This window comes from Ascochyta rabiei, chromosome 4, assembly GCF_004011695.2.
Source record: "Ascochyta rabiei chromosome 4, complete sequence".
NCBI classification, from domain to species: Eukaryota; Fungi; Ascomycota; class Dothideomycetes; order Pleosporales; family Didymellaceae; genus Ascochyta; species Ascochyta rabiei.
In genome coordinates, this window is record NC_082408.1 from 1,538,041 (window position 1) to 1,563,019 (window position 24,979).

The following is a 24,979-nucleotide window of genomic DNA, read 5'->3' on the forward strand; positions in this document are numbered from 1 at the left end:
CATCCCATCCATCACAATTCGGTGCTCAGCTGGCTGGCATCATCAATTCAAACAACCCTCAGCATCACGAACACTAGAATGTCGGAGAAGACGCCCCTCATCCCAAATGAGGCACGGACAGGAGCAGCCCCACGCTCTCAACGCTGCTTTCCTCGGAAAATAGCTGTGAGAGTTCTCTGTGCCACTGCTGCTGCTGGACTCTTCTACTACGGTTTTCCCGACAGTAAGTTTCTGGACGTTTTTTTCTGAACGCGAGGCTGACCGCTAAAGTCACATCACACGTTGGCAAGTCCAAGCTATGCTTGACACCAGCATGCGTGCATGCGGCCTCTGAGATTCTGTACAACCTCTCTCCTAACTACAAGGAACTCGACCCTTGTAATGATTTTGAGGAGCTTGTATGTGGTGGCTGGAGGGACCGCCATGACTTGCGTGCCGACCAAGGAGATGCGTTCACGGGTACAATCATGAGTGAGAACTCTGAACTGTTGCTTCGCCACATTCTGGAAGCGCCGTATCCCAAAGATTCACAGGTACGTGGATTGATTTGAATATAGAAATTAGGCTGATAAAGTCCATGTAGCATTCTTATTTCTCTCCCATGCAGCTGCAGACAACGCAGAAATCTGTGGATGAGAAAAACTTCGACAAGATGAAAGCTATCTACGACGCTTGTCTTGATGAGAACAAGATCAAGGGTCTTGGTGCTGAACCACTTCTGACAGTACTGGAGGAGATCAAGCAAGCCTATCCTAAGGGCAACGCCGTTTCTTTACTTGCGAGATACGGTGTAACCGGTTTGATTGAAACTGGAACCGGTGCTGATGACCGCGATCCTGATACTGTCGTGGTATCTGTCGCGGCCCCGTATTCATTCGGCCTGCCTAGCAAAGAGCGCTACGAGGACGAGAAACTCGTCGAGAAGTATCGTGGCGTTGCTGTTGAGGTACTCCGCGCTCTCTACCCTGACTCAAAAGAAGAATCTTTTTCCAAGATCATCGACTTCGAGAAGAAGCTAGCAGCTGCTTCACCTAGCACGGAGGACCGGGAGGATGTCACCAAGTACTACAACCCAATGAGCCTGGATGATGCTAACAAACTCGCTCCGGAAATTGACCTGAAAGGTTTACTTCACAAGCTCGTGCCTAAGCACGTTGGAGTAAATCGTGTCATTGTCATGGCGCCAGACTATCAGAAGAAGCTTTCCTCCATCCTTTCCGAGACTGACAGCGAAGTGGTGATGAATTATCTTCTCTGGAAAGCCACTCAGTCACTTTCAGGATACATTGACGCAGAAGCAGTCAAGCCCTATAAGCGATTCGTCAATGAACTCGCTGGCAAGGTCAGTAAGAATACTCCCCGTTAGTTCTACGTTCTTCTGACTTGCATAGGATCCTGAATCCACTCCTGAACGGTGGCGCAAATGTGTAGGCCACGTTGATGATGGTGTGGGCTGGATTTTGAGCAGATTCTTTGTTGAGAAGGCTTTCTCTGCCGAAGCTAAGAATTTTGGTGACACAATCATTACTGACATCAAGACCGAGTTCGCCAAGAAACTTCAGGCAACGAAGTGGATGGACGAGGCTACCACAAAGCAGGCTATCAACAAGGTTCACAACATCATTCAAAAGATTGGGTACCCCACTGAGAGCCCAAATATCATGGATCCCCCAAGCCTTGAGAAGTACTACGATTTAGTCAACGTCTCATCCAGCACGTTCTTCCAGAACGCGTTGTCAGTACGTCGATTTGCTGTCGACGATGAATGGTCAGCGCTGGGCAAGCCTGTAGACCGTGCGAAGTGGGGCATGTATGCTTCAACGGTCAATGCCTATTACAATCCACCTGGCAACGAGATTGTCTTCCCGGCTGGCATCATGCAGTTTCCTGTCTTTGATGTCAACGTACCCGCGTACATGTCCTACGGTGCGTTCGGCTCGGTTGCCGGTCACGAACTTAGCCACGCCTTCGACTCCACAGGACGTCATTATGATGAGATCGGCAACTACACTGACTGGTGGAGTAATGGGACGGTTGAGGCGTTCAAAGAACGAGCTGAATGTTTTGTCAATCAGTATGCCAACTTCTCTGTACCTGGCACTGACGACAAGCCCCTCCACGTCAACGGACGCCTGACTCTAGGCGAGAATATTGCTGATGCTGGCGGTCTATCTGCGTCTTATCAGGCGTGGAAGCGTCGCTCTCACGAGAAGCCGAATCAATTTCTTCCCGGTCTGGAGCACTTTACGCAAGATCAGCTTTTCTTCGTCACTTACTCGAACTGGTGGTGCGGCAAATCGCGTAAGGAGAATGCTATCAACAGGATCTACACCGACCCTCACGCGCCCAAGTGGGCACGCATCTTGGGGACGATGGCGAACAGCCGTGAGTTTCGGGAGAGCTTCCAATGCAAGGAGAAGAAGCCTACCTGCCAGCTGTGGTAAAAAATAACTTGGATGAAGTCGCTCGAGGAATCGACTCAGGAAATTGTGTAGGAAATTTTTAGTGCTCAATCCGTACCGTTGTGCAATGTAGTTGCTAATATCTCATATGCGAAGCCAACAACGCAAATCAGTGCAATACAGACAGGTCAACTAATCAGCCCGTAGATCAAGAACTAGTGAGAAAACGAAGATAGGGGAGGAATCGAAAATATTGTTCCGAGCAACAACTACTTCAGGACAAATCTCAACATGCGGGAGCCACATGGAGTGAGCACGATTCAAACGCAAGCCAAGTAAACATGTTGCGGTGTCACTGCTTCAGATTGTTGGATTCACTAATACCACGCTGAGGAAATCTTTAAACGACCACTGCGGAATTTGATGTGAATGACTGGCTACCCTGGGTTACCTACTGCGACGTAACAAAAGATGCGATCCTTGAGTGTGCGTGCGCCTGCTCTGTAATGTGAGCTTGGGGTAGATAAACTCAGCTCTCAACAAATGTCCTTAGATGTGGACGCGACAAACATCTTCTCGCGAATTGTTCTATCTCTCTCCGATGTGTTGCTGCCATGTGTTTGCGTGTACGTCGCCACGACCCTGTCTTACAAGCTCGTCAAGCAAGCTGAAAAGTATCTCCGCACCAGCCGTAGACGGGTCTGAGGCGCCTCCCAATACGCTTAGCTATGACGTAGTTGATCTCGCTGTCAGGATGTGGCTCATGAAAATGGATGCCGCGCTCAATGCCGACATCTGTCGTAGGCGTGAACTGCCACGCCGACCCTTGAAGCTTCTCAGCGGAGAAACCAATGCGGACCATTGCTCGCTTGAACTCCACCCACTTGGTGCCTTTCGAGACTTCTCCAATGTCTTCTGAGGGCACAGAAAACAGCGTTCTGAAGACATTGTGCGTGCTCTTGTCGACTGCGAACACATGTTTCACAGTCTCAATAGCAACGTCTGAGGGTTTCATAGTCAAGGCCTCGATACCATCAGATACGAAGTCAGGGACACCTCGGGTCTTTGCTTTGACCCTTTCTACAACAGCCATCTTGTCGAAGGCACCGGTGATCTGCGCTGTCTTGTCGTGAAGCTGGTCAGGAATAGACTGAAACTCATACTCATTCGTTTTTGTTGGTTTGTTGCTACTGATAGGACTGTTTGCCCATGGAGCACTTCGGTACATCTCGCTACTATCCTTGAGACATTCTTGAATGACTCCGTACTGCGCAACTCCTGTCTTCTTTTCGAAATGAGAATCGACGGCTACCCAGAAGCGATCTAGGTTCGCATCTGCTTTGCGCATGGCGGCAACAGTATGACGACTACCTTTCTTGTGCTCCGGATAGTTGAGCTTACCACGAAGTGGGAAAATGAGATCCAAAGGGGGCGAAAAGTCTTACTGCAGAGCTGAGTTCCACTTGTCAAAAGCAAGGCCAGACCCCTCAGAAACAGTGACTTTACACCCACAGCCATCCACTCTACATGTCTTGACATCAGACGATCGAGACCAGAGTGAGATTTGTCGGAGGCATTCTGTGATGACGGAAAGCTCTGTGAGAAGAGACATCATACGTCCTGTGATCATCTTGCGAGCTGTTGCACTTGTTTGAAGCAAGCGATCGACCCTTTCGAGATCGAAAGCCAGAAACACCGGCCAGTCTAGCCTGCCTTGCCCATCCCACCGAAAACCCTCGAACAGATCAAGTACCTCTTTCTCGGCTGCAGGCATATCGTACGCACATTTGAACTGATGATCAAACACCCCAGTGCTGCAATTTCGAAACACAAACGGTCGCGATCCTGGCGCGGCACAGGAGCAGCGATATATTCTATCCAAAAGCCATCTCCCGACGTTCCTTGCCATTTTCTCGATATCCAAGATAGGCAGAGCTTGTTGTTGCTTTGTTGCGCCCTCATGCAAGAGCCTGTTGTACTTTTTCAGCCGCGTGCTGAGGTAGTCCCAAGCGTGGAGCATTGCAAAGACTCATCCATGAAGTCCACCAGAATGGATTTCTTGTATTCTGGTAGGCTCGTGAAATTGTGGGGCCTAAAATCGCAAGCCGAGAAAATCTCATAAAGAGAGTGATCCAGATATTCCTGGACCGTATCCGCAAAGTAACCTGGGTCTTCGCGAAGTACCCAGATGTGGTTTTTCTGCGTACTGAGAGCGCCTTTGATGTAGCCACGTAGCCGAGAGAAGTTCGAGGAATCCCATCCATGATATGGTGCCAAGTTGAGTATGTCTGTGAATGAGCTGTGTTCTGCATCCTTCTTTTCAAGGATCTGCGTGATCGATGGTTCTTCCTGTACTGGACCCTTGAATAGAACGTCGTCCGTCAAGTCCCACAAGAGCGCCCTTGCACAAGCGAACAGGAAGGTAAGTATCCGCTGCTGGATCCTAAGTGCCTGGAAAGATTGTCTCGCACAGACTTCGTATCCATCGTTGGAATCGCAGTGTTTAGATGAGCTGTTCGAAGTCTTCGTGACTCTGCCGTATCTAGTCGGATCCACGGCTTCGGTGAAATGTATTCTTATCAATTCACAAAACTTCTAGTCTGAACAGTTACCCAAGGCCATAAATACAGGGCTAAACTGTGTCTCGATTGCAGAAAACCCCCAAGGCGTTTTGCGGCCCCGGGCGTTTAAGAAGATCAGTAGAGTCCTCGGTTTTGTGAGGTCTTCTTGGTTGACTGAACCATATTTAGCACACGGTCTATACAAGCTTTCCGAGAAACCTACTGAAGGGCCAAACAAAGCGGTCGGGTATGGTTCCTGGTGTTGCATGCTCCGTAGCGACAACGTTATCTGGACGATGCACTTCAGGCATGTCTGGCCAAGCAGCGAGCAAGATTTTGCGCCTCTGGGCAACAGTCTTCATCGTCCAGCTCTGTCTGATCAGCGCCTCGTGTCGTGTTACAATCGATTTGAGTGCCTTGTAATCATCTCAGATACTTTGAGAATTGGCAGCAGCATGAAATGAACTTCAAGCGCATTAATCATCGCCGGGGTGACGGTCGCATCGCGGCACAAGCGGGCGGTGAGTTCACTCAACTCTATCACCTGTTCTCCACTGGGCTCATTAGTGGGCATTTACAAAGCTCTGCAGTTTCCGCATCACTTACTCAGCACCGTGTGTAGGCTGTGACCAGGCCACCATGATTGAAGTTATGTCGTCGAGGTTTGCGGGTGTTTGTTGACGAGATTATGAGCGCGTGTAGAACAGCTGAAAGTGATACCACAACATCAGCCACGGGGAAATATGACTCAGCAAAGTATGTGCGGGGGATGGAAAAATATGCTGAGGTGAAAGCAAGATTGCTGTTCCTTGAGCAAACGGTGGGTGGCGAATCATGGCCTCATGGGCGCAACATGCATTGTTTACAACCTGACAAACAATCATATCAGGGCCTTCGCTTTGCAGCACAGTCAACCTGACTTCCCGGCGTCTTTCAGCTCCCCCCTCTGCCTCACTAAATCCGCCATCACATTCCCCGTCTCTGACCCGAGCGCCTCGAAACCCTTGATGACACCCTCCCGATCACCCTTTGGGCTCTCTTGACTCATCTTGAACTTGCCTTCCAGGCGATCAAGCTTGATCTCAATGCCAATGATAGCTTTCTGTAGCAGCTCAATATACTTCTCTGGCGCATCCGCCACTTTCCAAGATCCCGCCCTCCCCTCTTCCCCATCATAGCCCATGACCGACTTCTCAGCATGTTCAGACAGATCGTGAATCTGTTGCGACAGGAAGGCCCCGGTCTCAGGTGATTTGGAGTCAAAATAGATCCTCGCTTTCCCGTAGGCTTGCGCCGCAGCATAGTTCCATGTCGGCACGACTTTCCCAGACTCGGGCTTGGTCTCAGTGTAAAATTTGGGCGTGATGTAGTGGTGTGCTGCCGCTGTAAAGAGAACGAGAACCTCTTCTTCTAGGTAGGAGCCATTTGGCTTCGATGCAGTTTCGAGGTTGTCGATGATGGTCTTGCTTTGAGGATTTGCTCGGGCGAGATGGCCGCGGAGGGTGCCAAGCTCGGTCTCGCTGGCTTCGTCTTCAACATCTAGAATCCATGGTATGTGGGTGGATAAGAGGAAAGGATAACGCTTCGAGGGGATGGCAGTGGTAAGGACGCCGAGTGGGTTGCTGCGGATCAGCTGTCGCAGGGTCACGAGCGATGTCTCCGTATGGATGGCTCGGAGGTACATGCTGTGTGGAAGTTATGACAGTCGAAATTATGTCAAGGCGTTTCCTGAAAGTTATATGGTGAATGGCCCTGGCCGTATATAGAATGTAGTTGCGGACGTGATTGGCTTCGAGTTGGTTATGATTCGTTCGGTTCGTCATTAGAAAACGCTACTCGCTGTTTTTGCTCTAGCCTAGTGACTCTTCCAGGTTATTAAACATTGATTAGCAAACAACGGCCTCGTTGTTCTAGACGTGATAATTTTGAATCACCTTGCAAAGTATTGCACTTTTTACAACCTGTGCATGCCACACGCGTGCTTGCAACGACCCAGCATTACGTGATAGACAAAGCAAACCCATGCCACGTGGTGGTCGCCCACCGGAAACAGTGCAGTCTCACCAGGACCTCAGATGGAATATCACATGAAGTCTTTCCAGTAGAGGATCCTCAGAGATAGCTGCAATGGTGCAACTCATCACCCTGTATTACCAAGATATATTGTACAAATCTTTGTGTGTTTTCCACATACGACCATAGGACGTTGAAAACAAGGCTTCCCGTTCGCTCAGCCCTATTTAAGCAACGTACCGGCGGATTAGTAGTTAGGTGGGTGACCACTAGCGAATACCCGCTGTTGTATGTTTTTTGCCGTTCTCATATCTTGGGATGAGAGGAATGCGTGCATTGTCTGTTGCTTTTTTGTTTTGTCGATGGGCCCAGAGTGCACCCAAGTTGAGGTGTGACATGGACATGTCAGCTCATCGATCCCCAGATTGGAACATGCACTTATAAGCCATATTTACTATCGCCCGCCGGTGAGCGTAGGTGCAGGATGGCACCATGCCTTGTTCAAATCGTGGATTTCGTATACATTGTCTTCCTACATATGCAACCTTCTGCATCTAATAAAGCACACCCTTTGTACTCCTAACCTCACCTTCCCACTGCTTGACGACTGTCGTGGCATGGCGGATGGCAACAGCAAGCGCCTTGAACGCGCTCTCAGCCCTGTGGTGATCGTTCTCTCCCCTCAGGCAGTCCACGTGCAATGTTGTTCCGCTCGCCTGCGCAAAGCTCTGTAAGCAATGCGGGATCATTTCGCAGCTCAAGTCGCCAATCTTCTCCCTCCTCAACCCTAAGTCAATGATGCTGTATGGCCTGTTGCTCAGGTCGATGACGGCGCGTGACAGTGCCTCGTCGAGGGGTGCGTATGCGTGGCCGAAGCGTGCGAGGCCTGTTGAGCCTTGCAGGGCGTTCTTGAATGCCTGGCCCAATGCGAGGAATGCGTCTTCGGAGGTGTGGTGGTCGTCGATGTGCAGGTCGCCCTTACACCTGATCTGCAAAGACCAGCCAGCGTGTTTGGCCAGCGCGTGGATCATGTGGTCGAGAAAGCCGATACCGGTGTCGACAGCAATTTCTTGGGAGTTTGACTTTTGCGAGGCATGGTCTTTGTCGATCTTTTCGCCTTCGCCATTGAGGTTTTTCTTGTCTAGCGCGGCCCAAAAGTCGGAGTGCTCGTAAGCTTGCAGCTCACCGCCATCGAGGTTGATGGAGACTTGGATTTTGGTCTCGTTGGTATCACGGTTGAGGGTGGCGGTGCGTGGCATGACGGCGTGTTGGCGATAGCGACCCTAGTTGTAATGTGGCGGATGGGGCCTGAGACTGGCGAGGTGAGATTGAACGTCAATTGCAGTTATGAGTGCAGTCGAGAAAAGCCGAGGTGGGCTCGAAGGCGTACCCCACGTACCCACGTCACAAGCTAGCCGCGGCCGTAGGTAGGGCTGAAAAAAGTAGCTAAGCCAACACTGATTCGCGGAGCCAAAACGTGCAAGAGAAAAGTTTTGAAATCACGAAGTCACGCTTTCAAGTACATACACTACCACAACCTACCCCAGTCTCTATTGCTGGACCCGAAACTCACCGTAGAAGGAATAAAGAGCAAGGAAATCGAGTAAAAATGCCCTCCGCTACGGAAGATAAGGTTGCGCCCAAGATCATCGACCCTGCATCTGAGCACGGCGACGAGATCGATGCATCAGTAGACCGCGACAGGATACGTGTCGTAAGTTGAAGCTGTATCGAAGTCGTAGTATCGGGTCACTGACACCGTGCAGTTGGCAGGCGCGACTGAGAGCGCTGCTTCATTCCAATTTGACGGCGAGGACCACACGCTTGGCAACGCGCTGAGATATATCATCATGAAGAAGTAAGTGTTTTGATCTGCTAACACACTGACGACAGATGCTGACAATATATGAAGTCCTGATGTCGAGTTTTGCGGTTACTCCATTCCTCATCCTTCAGAAACCAAGATGAACCTGCGCATCCAGACATACGGTAAGTCTAGTTGCCTCCTGCAGTGGAGCAGCCTACTGACAGCATCGCTTAGACAACGTCAGCGTCTATCAGGTTTTGGAGAAGGGTCTGGAGGACCTCATGAACATGTGCGATGTGGTCACGGACAAATTCACTGTCGAGAGAGAGAGTTTCGTCAATCAGATGGAGCAATAGGTTCGTTGTACCTAGACAGATTTTGATTGGGAAGGTCATTGCATTGCAGGCGTTCACGGGTAGCATCTACGGATCGGCGCACAAGAAAGGAAATGGTATTGTGACAAAGCTATTTACACGCTTTCTTTGTCTTGTCTCGCTCCCAGCCCCAAGTACTGGAACTCCCTCAGTTACGGCCCTACACGGAACTGTTAGCATTCGTCTTGAGGTGTACAGCTTGCACGAAGGAAGTGTAGGGTTCTCATACCTCCAAGAAGCCGTTGATGAAGTTGGCTGGCAACCTCGCCTTGGGGTCTTCTTCGGCACGGAAGTACTTGAGAACGTGCGAAAGCTGCTTCCAGAAGTTGAGTGTCTCTTGGTACTCCTGGTGACTGTTGAACAGCAGAACATCTACCGTCTTCATCTGATTCACGTATCGATGCCGCTCGAACTCTTGCCGCATCTTCGTCCGGAGTGTGGAGACGGGGAGGTTCAGAGAGTACATAGTCTGGATCTCGGGAGCCTGCAAGGTCGGGTCAGCCTCTGATGTTTCGTCGACGGCCGTTCCTGTGTATGTCCATAGCTCCACCGTCCTCTGTACGGTTCTCCACCCCTACCGCAAGGCCTTTGTGTTTCCCAAGCTTTTTGTTTTTACCGGAGTTCGAGCGTCCTGAACGAGGAGAACGTACCGATCGCAGCCAGTCTCGGTAGCTGTGGATGACCCTCTTCTTCGCATCAGTCCAGTTGACCGCTGTACCCGCGTTAGCGCTTCAGACCCTCCAATGGCTGTATCAGGCGCTGTGCATACATGAGCGCGTGCGCTGGGCAAGGTAGGTAGCGTTGATAACCATTTTAGCGGTGTTGCGGAGCTCGAGTGTTCACCGAGCCTGCTATGGAGTGACGATGCGGCTCGGTGGAGTGGATTGCTTGGCATTTCGCTAGCGTGCTTCTGGTGGGCGGCGCTTTCTGAAAGTCGAAGATGGAACGGCTGCCTCAAACATACACCAAACAACCACACCACCAACATCGGCGCATACGTGCTCTCTAGATCATCGAGCGAGTCAAACCATCAACCGGTTCCTATAAGCGCTTTAAATCAACACCATGCCACCAATCCGCACAGCACGCGCCTCGAAGAAGGCCCCACCTGATGGCTTCGAAGACCTGGAAGATACACTTCTCGAATTCCAGAACAAGATGAAAGACGCCGAGAACGCATCGCACGAGGGCAGAAAGAAGTACGAAATGACATGGCCCATCTTCCAGATCACCCACCAGCGCTCACGATACATCTACGACATGTACTACGAGAAAGAAGCCATCAGCAAGCAACTCTACGACTACCTGCTCAAGAATGGTTACGCAGACGCCATGTTGATTGCGAAATGGAAGAAGCAGGGCTATGAAAAGCTGTGCTGCACAAGGTGCATTCAGACCAAGGAGACAAACTTTAGGTCGACGTGCATCTGTCGCGTGCCCAAGGGACAGATGAAGGAGGGCCAAGATATCCAGTGCGTGAACTGCGGCTGCAGAGGATGCGGTTCTAGTGACTGAGAGAAGAGGAGGATTCGGCTGCAAAGACACCAATGCTGAGCAGGCCATGAACGATTGCCTACAATCCAGGAGCGCTTGGTTCTGACATGTTCTGCACATCGATACGAGCGAGCTGCTTGAACCACCTATATTGGTTGAGCTCACACGATATCCGAGCTGGCGAGCCCCTGCGGTATTTACGATTGGAGTTGATGGAGTAAATTCCTGACGAAAGAAGAGATAAGCGCGTCGCGAGCAACTTCAGAGGGTGTGTCGGACCAGTCATTAGTTTACATTCAGTCGTTAACATGTCTACAGACACAATACAAGAAGTGGAAGAGTCTATCCATGATGATGCCTCCAAGGGTATACCGAAACGCCGCGCTAATCGTGCCTTCAAACGTGCCATAAGCTCTCCATCTATCATCTGCCGTTACCCACGCAACTGTAGTTCACGCTGCCTTCAAGTTTTAACAGTTGGCCCTGGATCAGGACCCAATTCAAGTCTGATCTCTTCCCAATATTCCTGCGCACCCCGCGCGTCACGACGGGACCTTTCCTGCGCAAAGTACTCCGAGCTGATGGATCTTCGTTCCATGTAGGTCCTTCCAACTCGCAGTGGCTGTGTTGGTGCTGGCTGCACCGGCTGCGGTGGCGCGGGCCAAGCACTCATAACCTCCGAATCCAAGCTACTTCTCTTCTTCGTGTCTCCCCGCTTGAGTCGAAAGGGACTGCTTCGGTCTATTGGGCTGTCGTTTCCCTCTTCAATCGCTCTCCGCGCTGTGTACCCCGCTGTGGTGATGTCCGCCGATATCTTAGGCCGTTGGTCGTTCCACGGATTGTGGTGGGCCGCAGCGCCCGGATGGGATTGTGGGCATGGTGATGCATGCCACCCCGCATGTATAATCGGCGCGCTCATTGCACTCATACTGCGCACCTTCCCACCGCCTGCCATGGAGTCGAAAGAGCTGACTGGCGAGTAAACGTCTTTTTCGGGCACCGGTGGGGGCGAAGGTCCAGGGTGGCGGATGGCTGGACTGCGTCTACGCCGTTTGCGCAGGCAGAAGTACGTGAATATTGCGGCTGCGATAAAAATGACGGCCACGGGGATCATGGCGAGTCCTGCTATGGATCTTGATGAGAGGCCCCCCTTTTCGTGCGAGTGTGCAGCAGGCTCGGTTATGGTTGCCGGCATGGTCGGACTGCTGAGCGACGACATCGTATCCGAGGGTATGGTGAACTGCTGCGAGGTAGATATTGTAGCCTGTTGTATTCGTAATGTCGGCAAGGGAGGCGATGACGATGTGGGATCGGTTGGCTGTTGGATCTTCACAACACCGCCACTCTCTCTATGATGCGTAGTTGTGTACGACACGAATCGTCCTTCGATATGTACCATGCGCTCAATCGAGTTCATCGCCTTCGTCGTGGCTGCGCGTCACCTGTCGTTGTACGCCACCAACGACAAACGAAGAGCCGCCCTTGCGGAACGCTTGTGGATGCTACGTATAGCTGTTGGTGTCCAAGAACTTCTGGTATAGCTTCGACAAAGATGCGCTTTTCGAGAATAGTATCCAACAAAGATATGCTTTGAAAGCCCTTGGTGTTCACAGCGTGCGTGTGCTGTGGGAGCCTGCAGGGCGCCCTCTGGTTATACATTGTCCCCTTGTCGACGGAAGAAACAAAGTCCATCACGCTGCTTCGCCCTGCCTACCTAATGCTTCCCTGCCCACCCACCCACCATCAAGTCCGTCGTTGCTTTGTCAGGCCATGATAGATCTCGCTAGCTTTCTGCGCGGGATGCACGACCAGATCGGACTTTGCCGATCCACCACCCATGTTCGTCCTGAAACGTCGACACCTGTCTCTGTGAGGAGAGTCGCAGCGCGCGTGGCCCTAATGTGGCGGGACAGCGGACAAGCAAAGCACAATGACGAGCAGGGCGTGGTTTCAGATTGGCACAAAGCAATGCAGAATCGGGATCGACTTGGGGAAAAACGGGTGTGATCCCCGTGTCGTTACGAGCACTGTTTGCTTCTTCGACGGCGATGGATATGCGTGGAAATTGATGACATGTTGTGGTGGTGTGTTCAGGCTCTGCTGCCCCATCTCAGGCTTGATCATGCCCTCTTTGCGCCCCAGTGTTTGCGATGTGCTTAGGAAGCCACGATGTTCAGCTCGTCGGCGGCGGAAAAAGCGTGCACTGTGAGGTATGGATGTCCGATGTTTGAAAACATGTGCACTCCGAGGAAACTGCTTCTGGTTAGGCTGCCGCTCCTGGCGTGGGGTCTGGTCTTGGATGAGGCTCAGCACCGTTGCGTGAACACCAAAAGTCCGCTTGCAGGACTCCCCAGGTTTTCAGGATGGTTGAGCTGATGGGGTTGACTCTATTTCGCGACAAGTTCGTGGCTGGAGCAACGCAGCTAGCCTGACAGCGGCAGACACTCGGTTAGAAGGGCACGGTGTTGGATGTGTGCTCAGCGTGGTTGGAAGGTGGTTGGAATACTTTTGATACTAGTGGCGACAGCACAGTGATTGAAGCATCAAACTTTGGAAACGTTGCACTAAGTCCAGGTCCGGCAGGCACGATGAGACAGCCGGCCGTAGTCAGGATCTCACACAGTACGACTCTCTGCGGACGGACGATTGAAGACGTTCACCCCTCCACTTGTACGCCTTTGAGCCACTCACCTGAATTATCGACATCATGGACTCCTACGTGGCCGAGCAAAAGTGTCTGCTTCCCATGGTGTCGCCAACGCCAGGATGTGCGCCACAGCGGAGGACGTTCGTTCGCCGTCACCACGATCTTATCGAGTCGCTCACTCTCGCTCTCATCTTTTCCCTCGCAGTCTCGCAGTGTTTGACCCTCTACGGCATCCACAGCTTGCCATATCTCTCACCCTCGAACCAACTCATCACCTTCCTTAGCAACCTTGCCGGCGCTCTGCGCGTCTCGATCCCCGCAAGCCTGCCCACAGCGACGCTTCTGTTCATAGCGACGCCCTACGTCGCGCGGCCAGACCGTATTGTGGCATCTTGGTATCTGATTCTGCTTTGCTACCTTGTTGGCTCGACGTCAGGAGCGCTGTTGCTGCTGTGGGGTCTGGGGAGCTAAGGAGGCTAAGGAGCTGCTGCTAGGGCGGTATTGGCTTGGTGTTCGTTGTGGGGCCCGATAGCGGACGTGGAGGGAGCTGCATCCTTCGACGCGGGAATTTTGGAGAGCTGCTGGAACAGTCCTTGCGGTGTTTAGAGTCACTGCGGTGTGTGGGTTGACACTTGGAAGATTGTGCATATACAAAGCTCGTCAAGGTATGTTGCTGTTGCGCCGGCACTATTCTGTCGTTCTGCGAAGCTTCAGACAGCTTGCTGAAGCTATCGAGGCTCTGCGTCATTTGCGATTGCGCGTTTCTCTCAACTACAGCAATTGTACTCACAACATAGCAGTTCTATACCCGTGACTGGCTAAGCTCACTGCATCTCTCGTCCACCATGTCTCTTGCACGTCCCAACCCCCGGTTCCTCGCTCGCACAAACCGCATTTTTGCGTCACAGACACGAGGCTACGCTGCGCCTGGCGACGGTGCAATTCCTGCTGCAAAGAAGAAGTATATCCCGACGTCCGGCACATACCCTCTTGGCTTCAAGGCTGGTAGTGCACACGTTGGCGTGAAGGCTTCGAACACCCGATTCGACGACCTCGCACTCATTGCATCCGATTCACCATGCGCCGGTGCCGCCGTGTTCACTACGAACAAGTTCCAGGCTGCGCCTGTTACCGTGAGCCGCAACCTGCTGAAGAGCAGGAAGGGCGAGGGTATCAGGTCTGTCATCATCAACAGCGGGTGCGCAAACGCCGTGACAGGAAAAGGTGGCATTGAAGATGCTACGTTGATGGGCAAAGAGACGGACAAGGCCTTCATTCAGGATAGCAATGGCGAATACGATGGCCGAAGTCGAAGCATCGTCATGAGCACCGGTGTTATTGGCCAGCGACTACCGGTCCAGAAGATCGTCTCGAAGATTCCCACCGCATACTATAACCTCGGGGATACACATGAGCACTGGCTGGGCACCGCGAAAGCTATCTGCACGACCGATACGTTCCCCAAGCTTGTCTCCAAGACCTTCACACTGCCAAGCAGCCAGGACGAGTATCGCATCGCCGGTATGACCAAGGGCGCAGGCATGATCCACCCCAACATGGCTACCCTCCTGGGTGTGATCTGCACTGACGCCCCTGTGGCTGCCGATCCCCTACAGACAGCATTGACATCTGCGATCTCGAAGTCCTTCAACAGCATCTCCATCGACGGTGACACATCCACCAACGACACCGTCGCCATTCTCGCCAACGGAGCAGCCGGCGGCAAGACCATCTCCACCACATCATCTCCCGACTTCGACGCCTTCCAGAAGACGCTCACCGACTTCGCCATCGATCTTGCCAAACTCGTTGTCCGCGACGGCGAAGGCGCAACAAAGTTTGTCACCATCCGTGTCACCAACGCCGCGACCTACAAGGACGCGCACCGTGTCGCCTCAACAATTGCTCGTTCGCCACTTGTCAAGACAGCCTTGTACGGTAAAGACGCAAACTGGGGCCGCATTCTGTGCGCCACCGGGTATGCCGAGAACGTCGACTCTGTGATTCCCGAAGAGACCAGCGTGAGCTTCATTCCCTCGGACGGAAGCGAGGAGTTGAAGCTGCTGGTGAAGGGTGAACCCGAGCAGGTTGACGAGGAGCGTGCGGCCAAGATCTTGGAGGCGGAGGATTTGGAGATCAAAGTCCAGCTTAGTGAGAAGAAGGCGTACAAGGAGGAGGCGGTGTTCTGGACGTGCGATTTCTCTCATGAGTATGTTACTATCAACGGGGATTACCGGACATGATGAGGATTGGGGGTATGTACCACGGTGGAATTTAGATGAGTCACACATCACGAGTTATAATCTGGGTCCGTTGCCGGTGTTGCCTTTTCGTCGATTTGGACCTTCCGGCACGCTGAAGAGTAAATCAACAATATCGGTCCTCAGGGGCCCATTTCGATCAGTGCGTTCTATGGATGTATTTGAATTGTACACTGTACACTAGCATTCGGGTCCTCTAGGAGATACAGATGCGCCTCTCATAGACGGACGTTGTACAGCTGGCCTGCCTGTAGGAAATGCTTGAAGAAGCTGAAACCAGACTCGGTACACGAGGCGTTGTGAAAGAAATTCAGAAGATAAGCGAGAAGACATCTTAAACCATAGCTTCGTCGCTGACTTCTGTTGTAGATGTCGTTCTGTTTTTGTGCGCACGACATCAGAAACAATGCCTCGAAGCTGCCCTCATTAGTGGAACCAATCGTGAAAATCAATCAATGCCAGTGTTAAGACCCTGCCGCGAGGATTGAGTTTCGGTCTGGCTTATTAGTATGTCATTCTGGGCCACAATAGAGGCCACCCGTGCTTACAAGCATCACAACAGACATTTACCCGACAAATTTCTCTTCATCGTTCTCGGCCCTGAAATAACTAAGTTGGGAAGGTCATAGCTGCTGATCCGCTTAGGCGACCAATCAGGGCTCGCTCATGCTAGGCACGCCGGCACGAAGGACGGAAGGGACCCGTTTGCGCTCCGTTCTCGAGCGGCAAGGCAAAAGTCTCGTAAGGCGTACCATTGCTGTGGAGTGACACTCGTATAGCTCTCTGGTGCCTGAAATGTGGTTGCCGTGAAATGGTATAAAAATATCTCAATCTGCCCACAGGCAGACTCACACTCAACAACTTTATACACCATCCACCATGCGTATTTCAACTCTCGCATTTGCAGGCCTCGCTGCCGCAGCACCATCTTCCCTTGTTGCTCGCAAAGATGGTCGTCCGGATTACTCTGGAACTTACTGGGATGTAACGATCTCAACCCAGTCTGGGCGTCCTGGCTACAGCATCCGCGACCTTACAACGACTTTCCACAGGGCAGGTGCTGAGCAAACGGTTCCAGGGTCGTGCCATTATAGTTTCGTGCCACAGGGAACAAGCGCGCCGGCGGTCACCGATCGCTGTGATAAGGGCCTTACTTACACTTGGAATTGTAAGTCGATGCTCTAGACAGAATCCACACATCCTCCTGCTATATTTTTCCTCCCTAAGAATGATAGAGGTATCTCATCAAGGGGAACGGCTCTGACTTTGGAACAGATACCACACTTACTATGAGGCAAGATGTTGTGGTTGGAAACGAAACCATTTGGTTCTTTGCAACTCCAACAAAGATTGAAACTACACGCAAGTCGGACGGTACAGGTGGAAGCTCCTACACGGGAACTGGAAGAGTGGAGCTCCATCACTACTGCAACGACCATGGATGCTCTGACGTGGATGGTTGTGTGACAATTGAGTGTCAGGAAGGAAAGACCAATTAAACACTCACGGACATTGAGAGAAATTAGAGAATTATGACTTCATATTGAGGGCACTGAACAAAATCAAAGAACTACTGAACGCCACCGTCGAAGGATGTCCCTTACTTAATCTACTAGCCTTACCTCCACACTTTATGCCCATTCTTTGACCTCTCCCAGCGCTCGTATGCGAACATCATTATCTTTGCAATACCTCTGGTAAAGAGAGAAAAAGTTTTTGCGACGACTCAGTCTCCCACTACTTAGATCTTGCAGCTCAGCAATTTCGGCACGCCCCGTAGATATCCTATACCTACGTACCTTTCAATACACCACTTTGAACGTTTCTCTTTTACCTGTGGGGCAAAAGAAATATTTTTTCATCGTACGCCGCCATTCAGAAAAGTAGATTCACTGACGGCCTTCTTGACGAAGAGGAGCTTCTGGAAGAGTTATTTGAAGAACATTTCCTTGGTATCCACGGAAAGTCAGTCGGGTATAGTGACATCGACTCTCGTCGTATCAGCGCTTTTGAAGTATGTCCTAGGATACCACACTACAAGCACACTCTGAGCGCTTCGACGATATCCCATCTTTACTCCAGCCTGTAGCGTTGGTACACGTCGAGAAATGACTAGAGTCTGGAGGCAGAAATTGTACCACTGCTCCTTTTGAGATCGTCATCAATAATCATCGTTGCTTCTAAATTGATTGTTGTCTTGAACAGTAATGGATGCTTGCATAGTTTCAAGGGCCGTAGATATTCGGATTGAGGTTACATACGCTAGATCCCGCTATATATGTTCAGTGTCTCCATTGCATCTGAAAATACGTTTGCTGTCTTCAACGAAATGTTTGATCCCATCATCCCCGTAGAATCCATACCGCCAGCTGTAAAGCAAGCAAAGCAGAGAAAATGTTGACAGTGTCAAGAGCGGTCAAGCAGAAGGTGTTTTGTGGAAGAGAATTTGCAGACGCTAAGCAGCATGCATATGATCAGACCAGCAAGGGAGCTTGAAGGTAAGTACAAGGAGGCAGTAGCGGTGAACAGGCAGACGCTAGCGCTGAAAGAGACGTTTGAGCGTGAGCATCCAGATATGCTGACAAGCACTAGTAACTTGGCGCTCGTGCTAAGGCTAATGCTGACGCTATATCTACTACCCAGTCGCACAAACTGCATTAGTCAGACTCTACTTGGAGGTGAACTCGTACGAGCTGCTACAGCAGAGCTCTCCATTGGTACAACAAATGCTTTTACATAATCACTCCAAAACAGCCTCGCAATTCAAAATGGTCACATATATTTGTGCTAATGTGTTAAGCTAGAAAGATATGTTAAAGCAGGGGCACGAAAGTGAGTAGTCCGCTGGATCTACAGGTCAAGATTCACATATAGCCAAACGGTAGAAAGCACTATAGAGATCGAGTTCTCAGTCTGACGCCAGCAGATATGCCAATGCGACTATCGACTTGCAGCTACAATGCTCATTCATTCATGGTGTATGCTTCCAAAGAATGTGCTTTTCATTCTTTTGGGCACGACATGAGCTGGCCTGCATGACTAAAACCTATTACGATAATAGAAGAATGCCAGAACGACATCGTCAGCATGCAAAAATAAATCCAGAAGCTGACTAGGAGAAATGATTGTCTTGTATATAAAGAACGAATGCATTATCGTCAATAGTGTTGTTATCCAGACAGTCAATCCACTTTACTCACTTCACTTCCAATCTCACTTTCTTACTCCACTCCAACAACAGTTCACCCCAAAAACAGTTCACTCCAACATGCAGCTCGCTCTTATCACCTCCATCCTGGCCTTCTGCGCATCCCAGGTCGCCGCCGATGGAGCCATTACCGTGTGCAGGGGCGCGAATGGCGCCAGCTGCTCGACCATCGGGGGCCTTGCACGCCCCGACAACTGCTCCGGCGGGTGCCTCAGCGCTCCCGGCACCAAGAGTGTGAAGGCAGCAAATGTGGATCCTGGTAACTACTGCTGTAAGTGAGCGCGTCTGATTCTCAGAGTTCTGCGACTTCTCTCCATTGTTGACAATTGATGGCTGACATGGAATCACCCTCGCAGTCACCGCCTACTCGGACAGAAACTGCAATTCAGGCGCATTGAAGGTTGAAGGCCACTTTCAAAACGGAAATTTCGAAGCCTACTCGTACGACTGCTGCTAGATAGTGGCATCCGTCAGGATTGTTGCCTCAGTACTTCTTAGTATAGGGGTCCTGCCGGGAGCTACAGGTGGAAATTGGATCGATGATGTACTACCAAGTACGCACTATTGGCACAGCTATGTCATCTAGCATTTCTCAATCACGAGATTTTTGCACTTTTAATCTGTTTCACATGTTGCGTGAACATGGGCGTCGCAGCGGCCACAAAGCTAGACATGACTTGCTGTGTTGTCATACAATTACTAGGGCATAACAATACTCTTTTACAAGCATCGCAGGCCCTAGGGTCTTCTAGAAGGTGCAGCAGCCAAGCAATAATGTTTAACACATGAAGAACACTGACTGTAGTTGTTAGGTAGAAGCGGCAAAACCAATGTGTCTTTTAAATAAAAACATTAAGAAGCAATGTAAGTAGTCTAAGCACATAAGTAATACCACTCTATAGGCAACAACGATGTGTGCAAATGGTATAGTTTGTCTGGTTTCAAAATAGCCCTTGTTCGTCCCAGCATGGAGGCGCGTTGTTTAGATTTGCGTCATACAGTAATATTGGATCTAGATCTATTAGGAAGAACATACGACGAAAGAGGAGATTCCTACAGGATTCATATGAGACTGCATTCCGAGTTGCGGTTCTTTCCTAGGATGTTGCCGCTACAAAGTCGCGTGGCTGTTGTCACCAAGGATCGTGCACTTTGTAGGCGCGATGTTATATTGGGAGTGTGCAACAATCAAGCAGGGAGAGTACGGAAAGCCCATGATCAGTGGGTGGTGCAAAGTGATCATAGGAACATGCTTGCGTTCTTCAACCGGATCCCCACCGCTTCACTGAGCTCACTGAGCAGACCAGACCCTCTAATTTACACTTGGCATAGAATTGTCCGCATTTACTCCAGACTGCAGCTCTCATATCCTTTGGATATATTTTCTGCTTTGCAAGATGTGGGTACGCGTATGGCCGCCGAGCGTCAATCCGTCTATCATGCAGGCTTGTGGGCAGATAATTTGATACACGACTTGCTATGGCGCAGGGCACTGGGTCATACTTCTACAGAGCAATATGAGTACCGAGCGCCAAGTTGGTCATGGGCATCATATTCTGGAGAGATCATATGGCAGACCTGGCATTGGCTCTACATTGATGACCGTCAGACGTCTTTCATTCCAGAAGTGTTTGTCGTTTCTATCACAACAACAACAACAACAACAACAACAACAACAACAACAACCGCTAGTAGTGACTCTTTTGGATGGGTTTCAGATGGGAAACTAGTTCTGAGAGGACTTTGTCTGCCTGTTGCGTTCGAGCCTGATGCCTAAGGAGGAGCACGCCATTTGTTGATAGCGAAAATCAACAGAATCAACAAGCCAGACGGTCTGCTGTCTTCTGCAGCTGAAGTTGCATTTAATCCTGACCATCCTTCAGCCTTTTATGACGCCTTTACTACTTGGCATCCTGACGGCTCCTCTCTCGGTATTAGCACAAGACGCCGGCTTTAGTTCTTGAAAACTACCTTACTGCGCTTCAAAATCGAGTTGCTTCAGATTCAGCTTGGAGCATCGGCGAATGGGTCTTTCCGCCGATATATGGCGTTGATAGGGCTGAGCGAGCGGGAAGCCTTGCCGTCTCCAGCCCGACGGACAAAACACGCTTCATCTTACTGTAAACAGTCAGGCGGGCAGGTATCTGACTATGAGTAGTTGCGTCATACACGTCATGCATAGGGTGTATTTCAGCGGCATAGAAAGTTCTGATCACTGCATTTGCATCAACAAGCTCCTTGATGCTACCCAAACAGCATGTTACTTCAAGGCATGATTCATCACGCTTGCACAACGGCAGTTGATGATCCACGCTTTCGGCATGACGCAAAGGCATAAGCACAGGTCAGAAGAAGCGCCAGCCGCCTCGCTATTACTAAGATAACGGTGCCAGGAGTCCACTCGCGATATGTTAGCACAGGCCAAATGAATGGATATGGCATAACTGCCGACAGCTCACGAGTCACTTGGGCACAGCAGAAAAACCTTGACGTGATGGACCAACTGCCGCCGAATGATCGGCGAGTTTCGCATGAATATAACTTTGTGTACAAGCGCTACCCTCAGCCAAAGCCAAAGCCAAAGCCAAAGCCAAAGTCAACGCTGGGTTTATTTGAAGATTCTCGGAATTCACACGAAAAGTAATATGCGTCCTCAGCTCAGTATCTTGGCGTTTCTGTACCATGCTGCCGCTACCGGCGCTGCTTCGGTGCTTCTGTCCAATGCCTCGGCCATCCTCACCTTCGACTCCAAAACTGAAGCGCTGTTGGTCCTCCGCCATGGCTCAGTGCTGGTAGATGGTGACCGCATAACCGGTCTATACGAGGGTGCAGCACCCAACAGCCTCCCTAATAATACCGAGGTCGTTGACTGCGCCGGCAAGATCATCTCACCCGGTTTCATCGACACGCACCGCCATGGTTGGCAGACAGCCTTCAAGACCATTGCCTCGAACACATCTCTGGCCGAGTACTTCCTGCGTTATGGCGAGTACGTCGCGGGATCTTACTTCACTCCGGAAGATGTGTATATCGGACAGCTCGCTGGTCTGTACGAAGGTAAGCTAGCAACCAACCATCGGGCACCGCGCTGGAAGACAATACTGACCCAAGCTCGGCAGCCCTGAACGCTGGCACCACGACCAACCTCGACCATGCCCACCACACGTGGTCCAACGAGACCTCCGAGGCTGGTCTGAAGGCCACCCTGGATAGCGGTGCGCGCGTGGTCTGGGGCTACACTTTCCACAATGTATCTAACTTCACCGTGCCCGAGCAGATAGCCAACTTCCGCGACATAATGGCGTCGTTCCCGTCTAACAACACCCTGGTCACACCTGCCATGGCCTACGACCACTGGGCGTCCAACCCCTACGGCAAGGACACTCAAGACATCATGGCCCTTGCGCGCGAGTACAAGGTCTCGGCCATGACGGCGCACTATCTGGGCGGCCCTTGGGACAACGCCAACAGCCCGGAGCTCCTCCAGACTCTTGGTTTCCTCAACGACAGCATTCCCGTCGTCTTCTCGCACGCCTCGTTTGCCACAGCCATGGACGCGAAACTGCTGCGCGAGACCAATCAGTACATCGCCAACACGCCCGAGTCGGAGATGCATTACGGTCACACCCATGAGCACAGCTACGATATCCAGGACCAGATGGCGCTCGGTGTTGATACCTTCTTCACCTACTCCACTGACATGCCGACCCAGGCGCGTATCTGGCTCCAGAGCGCCCGCTACCAGTCATACAACCAGATCATGTCCCAGTGGGAGATTCCGCCCTATGACCCCATGTCGGTCAACCAGGCCTTCCTCATGGCGACGCGCAAGGGTGCGCTGGCCCTTCGCCGCCCTGATCTTGGTATCATCGCCAAGGGCGCCAAGGCCGATTTGCTCATCTACGATGGCCGCTCGCCCGGTATGCTGGGTTGGGTTGACCCTGTGGCCGCTGTTGTCATGCACGCCAACGTCGGCGACCTCGAGCACGTCCTCGTCGGTGGCGAGTTCAAGAAGCGTGACGGCAAGCTGACAGTCCCCAACTACGGCGCCATCCAGGACCGCTTCCTTGAGAGCGCCCTGAAGGTCCAGGCGGCCTTCCGCGACACGCCCTATCCTGTCATGGAGGGCAGCTACAGCAGCGGTTTCCCTTATGTTCCTGCCCGCGAGGCCGACATCAACCGTGGCAATGGCACCGGTTACGGCGAACTCTTCGTCTGAGCGAAGAGCTAAGAGGTACACGACATCCACCAAGCACGCCGAGGTCCAGCCAACGAAGATACGCGGTGAGCGCCGCATATGCCAAGTCAGCAAAGTCCACTCCGCAGGTTTTACATCAAACTCTTGCCTTGTTCTATGGGGTTCAAAGCCGGAGTAGGCGCGTTTGACCTCACATCGGACTTGAGCGAGGTCAAGCTTTCGGTCAAGCTTAGCAGCTCCACTAAAGTGGCCTCTAGCCGCATCGAGGTTCTACCCTTTGAGATGGTAGACATCGAAGAGAGCCTCGATCTTTCATCGGGATTCTTTCAGACTGAAGAAGAGCTGAAGAGGCGTCCGTTGAACACAGACGACATATATAATTAGGAGAGACTAGCCTAGACTATAGCTCTCAAGTAAAAGAATTGCTCGCTAATTCTCAGGACCGAGATCCACTAGTGAGCGATGAACAATGGCAAAAGCAATGGTGCTGTTGCGGTAGCACACTATTAGCAATCATGCACGTGCGATGCGTGCTAATGCATGAGACGCATTCAAAGCCACAAATGCGCTGTTCTAAATCCCTGATGCCCGTGGAGGCGGTCGACTACAAACATGGTCGTGACAGCCTATCATGTAAGCTCTATGAAATCCAACAAGCTTCGAGACTAGACTCGCAGGTTGGTTCTGGAAAAGATACATGTTCGCGATTGGAGCAGACTAGCGAGGTAAAGCTTAGAACAGATAAGCACTACCAAGCACGGGGCTCTATGTTTCGTAGGAGCGCTTAGCTTGATTGGGGAATGCTCGACGAGAACCACCATGGAAGCAGCAGCGAGGAAGGACAGTATTACGTAGAGTAAGCAGTGAATCGAAACCAAGCAAATCATCATTCTGATTACTCGAGAATGATGTTGCACCACTGGGGCGTGTCTTTCACTGCTTCCCCATGCATGATACTCTGAACATAGCATTCGCCAACCATTAAGTATGTGTCGCTGTTGAAAGGTCTGAGGACATGAGGGATGTTGGCTCCTGATATGACGCAGCAGATGTCGCCTGGGGACGTAATCGCAGGACCAAGTCCAATACAGCCGTTCTTTGTCAGGAACAGTCTCCGAGAGGTCATGGTAAACTCGGCGTTTTTGATAAAAGCTACAGAATTCCCTAGCACGTTGAATGAGTCAAGACACGTACAGTGGGACTCTAGGATGTCCAAGGCGAGTGTAAGATCGTCTTGGGTCGCAGGCACATGTTCGTTCTTGGCGTTGGGGTCGTGTGTCGTATCCATCTTCTCCAGAGAAATGAGCAAATTGCAAGTGACTTTGTGTAAGGGTCCTTCGATTATGATATAGCCGCAACATTTGGCATCACCCCAGACGTACGATAGTGCAGCATAGTGACCAGCCTGTTCCAAAGATTGTACTGTGAATCGGTAACAAAGGAAACCACATTCCTCTCGTTTTTCAGGCACAAGGAACTGCCACTTGTGACTTAGACGTTGTTACAACCGTCAATTTAATATCGTAAATTGTGATTGAGATACGTGGTCAGGCTTTGGCAGCACAAGCTATGAACTATTGTCCTATCTGAGGTTAGATGCGGCATTGTCAACAGCAGTGTGATTTGGAGCGTGTCTGCAGAGACGTTGAAGGATTTCGACTTGTGCCCGTTAACTTTTTCGACTGCAAAATGAGATCAGGCAGTACGCTTTACGACATACTGCACCCTGTCTTGCGCCTCTCATGCACGCTCGATAGGGTTTGCAGGTTGCGAGGATAGACCTTGCGGGTGCGTTCCCTATAGATGTTTGCAAACAAGCATCAATCTCCGAGTGCAATGCAAGCGATGTGATTGATGGCATGCGCTTGATGATGATGATGATGATGATGATGATGATGATGGTGGTGGTGGTGGCAGTGGTGGTGATGAGGTGATGCTAATGGTGATGAAGACGGTGGCTCAATGGTGGTGAAGATGGTGGGTCTCCTAGTGCTGACAGGTGTCGAGGATCAAA

General features: G+C 51.2%; 13 protein-coding genes across 13 annotated transcripts, besides 5 other annotated features; 8 read left to right on the forward strand and 5 right to left on the reverse strand.

The window, feature by feature from the left end:
* Positions 1–78: 78 nt before the first annotated feature.
* On the forward strand, positions 79–2,444 carry EKO05_0002919 (Endothelin-converting enzyme 1; the record flags this gene model as incomplete). Its single annotated transcript, XM_038937844.1, has 4 exons — positions 79–223; positions 271–533; positions 584–1,342; positions 1,392–2,444. The coding sequence occupies 4 exons, from the start codon at positions 79–81 to the stop codon at positions 2,442–2,444; spliced, it is 2,220 nt and encodes a 739-aa protein (XP_038801482.1).
* A 616-nt stretch (positions 2,445–3,060) lies between these two features.
* On the reverse strand, positions 3,061–3,750 carry EKO05_0002920 (uncharacterized protein; the record flags this gene model as incomplete). The annotated part of the gene is made up of 1 exon (XM_038945168.1): positions 3,061–3,750. The coding sequence occupies one exon, from the start codon at positions 3,748–3,750 to the stop codon at positions 3,061–3,063; it is 690 nt and encodes a 229-aa protein (XP_038801483.1).
* A 2,123-nt stretch (positions 3,751–5,873) lies between these two features.
* On the reverse strand, positions 5,874–6,647 carry EKO05_0002921 (uncharacterized protein; the record flags this gene model as incomplete). Its single annotated transcript, XM_038945169.1, has 1 exon — positions 5,874–6,647. One exon carries the CDS (start codon positions 6,645–6,647, stop codon positions 5,874–5,876), a length of 774 nt encoding a protein of 257 aa, XP_038801485.1.
* An 883-nt stretch (positions 6,648–7,530) lies between these two features.
* Positions 7,531–8,235, reverse strand: EKO05_0002922 (Imidazoleglycerol-phosphate dehydratase; the record flags this gene model as incomplete). Its single annotated transcript, XM_038945170.1, has 1 exon — positions 7,531–8,235. One exon carries the CDS (start codon positions 8,233–8,235, stop codon positions 7,531–7,533), a length of 705 nt encoding a protein of 234 aa, XP_038801486.1.
* A 350-nt stretch (positions 8,236–8,585) lies between these two features.
* Positions 8,586–9,139, forward strand: EKO05_0002923 (RNA polymerase subunit AC19; the record flags this gene model as incomplete). Its single annotated transcript, XM_038937977.1, has 4 exons — positions 8,586–8,690; positions 8,743–8,834; positions 8,889–8,965; positions 9,018–9,139. The coding sequence occupies 4 exons, from the start codon at positions 8,586–8,588 to the stop codon at positions 9,137–9,139; spliced, it is 396 nt and encodes a 131-aa protein (XP_038801487.1).
* Positions 9,140–9,305: 166 nt separating this feature from the next.
* On the reverse strand, positions 9,306–9,969 carry EKO05_0002924 (uncharacterized protein; the record flags this gene model as incomplete). The annotated part of the gene is made up of 4 exons (XM_059636049.1): positions 9,306–9,317; positions 9,387–9,641; positions 9,808–9,869; positions 9,927–9,969. 4 exons carry the CDS (start codon positions 9,967–9,969, stop codon positions 9,306–9,308), a joined length of 372 nt encoding a protein of 123 aa, XP_059492032.1.
* Positions 9,970–10,222: 253 nt separating this feature from the next.
* Positions 10,223–10,672, forward strand: EKO05_0002925 (Component of the SF3b subcomplex of the U2 snRNP; the record flags this gene model as incomplete). The annotated part of the gene is made up of 1 exon (XM_038945171.1): positions 10,223–10,672. One exon carries the CDS (start codon positions 10,223–10,225, stop codon positions 10,670–10,672), a length of 450 nt encoding a protein of 149 aa, XP_038801489.1.
* A 442-nt stretch (positions 10,673–11,114) lies between these two features.
* Positions 11,115–11,846, reverse strand: EKO05_0002926 (uncharacterized protein; the record flags this gene model as incomplete). Its single annotated transcript, XM_038945172.2, has 1 exon — positions 11,115–11,846. The coding sequence occupies one exon, from the start codon at positions 11,844–11,846 to the stop codon at positions 11,115–11,117; it is 732 nt and encodes a 243-aa protein (XP_038801490.2).
* Positions 11,847–13,358: 1,512 nt separating this feature from the next.
* EKO05_0002927 (uncharacterized protein) lies at positions 13,359–13,769 on the forward strand (the record flags this gene model as incomplete). The annotated part of the gene is made up of 1 exon (XM_038945173.1): positions 13,359–13,769. The coding sequence occupies one exon, from the start codon at positions 13,359–13,361 to the stop codon at positions 13,767–13,769; it is 411 nt and encodes a 136-aa protein (XP_038801491.1).
* A 374-nt stretch (positions 13,770–14,143) lies between these two features.
* On the forward strand, positions 14,144–15,541 carry EKO05_0002928 (uncharacterized protein; the record flags this gene model as incomplete). Its single annotated transcript, XM_038945174.1, has 1 exon — positions 14,144–15,541. One exon carries the CDS (start codon positions 14,144–14,146, stop codon positions 15,539–15,541), a length of 1,398 nt encoding a protein of 465 aa, XP_038801492.1.
* Positions 15,542–16,438: 897 nt separating this feature from the next.
* On the forward strand, positions 16,439–17,058 carry EKO05_0002929 (uncharacterized protein; the record flags this gene model as incomplete). The annotated part of the gene is made up of 2 exons (XM_038937828.1): positions 16,439–16,727; positions 16,835–17,058. 2 exons carry the CDS (start codon positions 16,439–16,441, stop codon positions 17,056–17,058), a joined length of 513 nt encoding a protein of 170 aa, XP_038801493.1.
* A 1,683-nt stretch (positions 17,059–18,741) lies between these two features.
* Positions 18,742–18,805: a tandem repeat.
* Positions 18,806–18,827: 22 nt separating this feature from the next.
* On the forward strand, positions 18,828–19,224 carry EKO05_0002930 (uncharacterized protein; the record flags this gene model as incomplete). The annotated part of the gene is made up of 2 exons (XM_038938098.1): positions 18,828–19,038; positions 19,124–19,224. 2 exons carry the CDS (start codon positions 18,828–18,830, stop codon positions 19,222–19,224), a joined length of 312 nt encoding a protein of 103 aa, XP_038801494.1.
* A 1,188-nt stretch (positions 19,225–20,412) lies between these two features.
* Positions 20,413–20,453: a tandem repeat.
* Positions 20,454–21,331: 878 nt separating this feature from the next.
* Positions 21,332–21,363: a tandem repeat.
* A 49-nt stretch (positions 21,364–21,412) lies between these two features.
* On the forward strand, positions 21,413–22,986 carry EKO05_0002931 (uncharacterized protein; the record flags this gene model as incomplete). The annotated part of the gene is made up of 2 exons (XM_038937912.1): positions 21,413–21,824; positions 21,887–22,986. 2 exons carry the CDS (start codon positions 21,413–21,415, stop codon positions 22,984–22,986), a joined length of 1,512 nt encoding a protein of 503 aa, XP_038801495.1.
* A 1,845-nt stretch (positions 22,987–24,831) lies between these two features.
* Positions 24,832–24,866: a tandem repeat.
* Positions 24,867–24,946: a tandem repeat.
* The last annotated feature ends 33 nt before the right edge of the window (positions 24,947–24,979 follow it).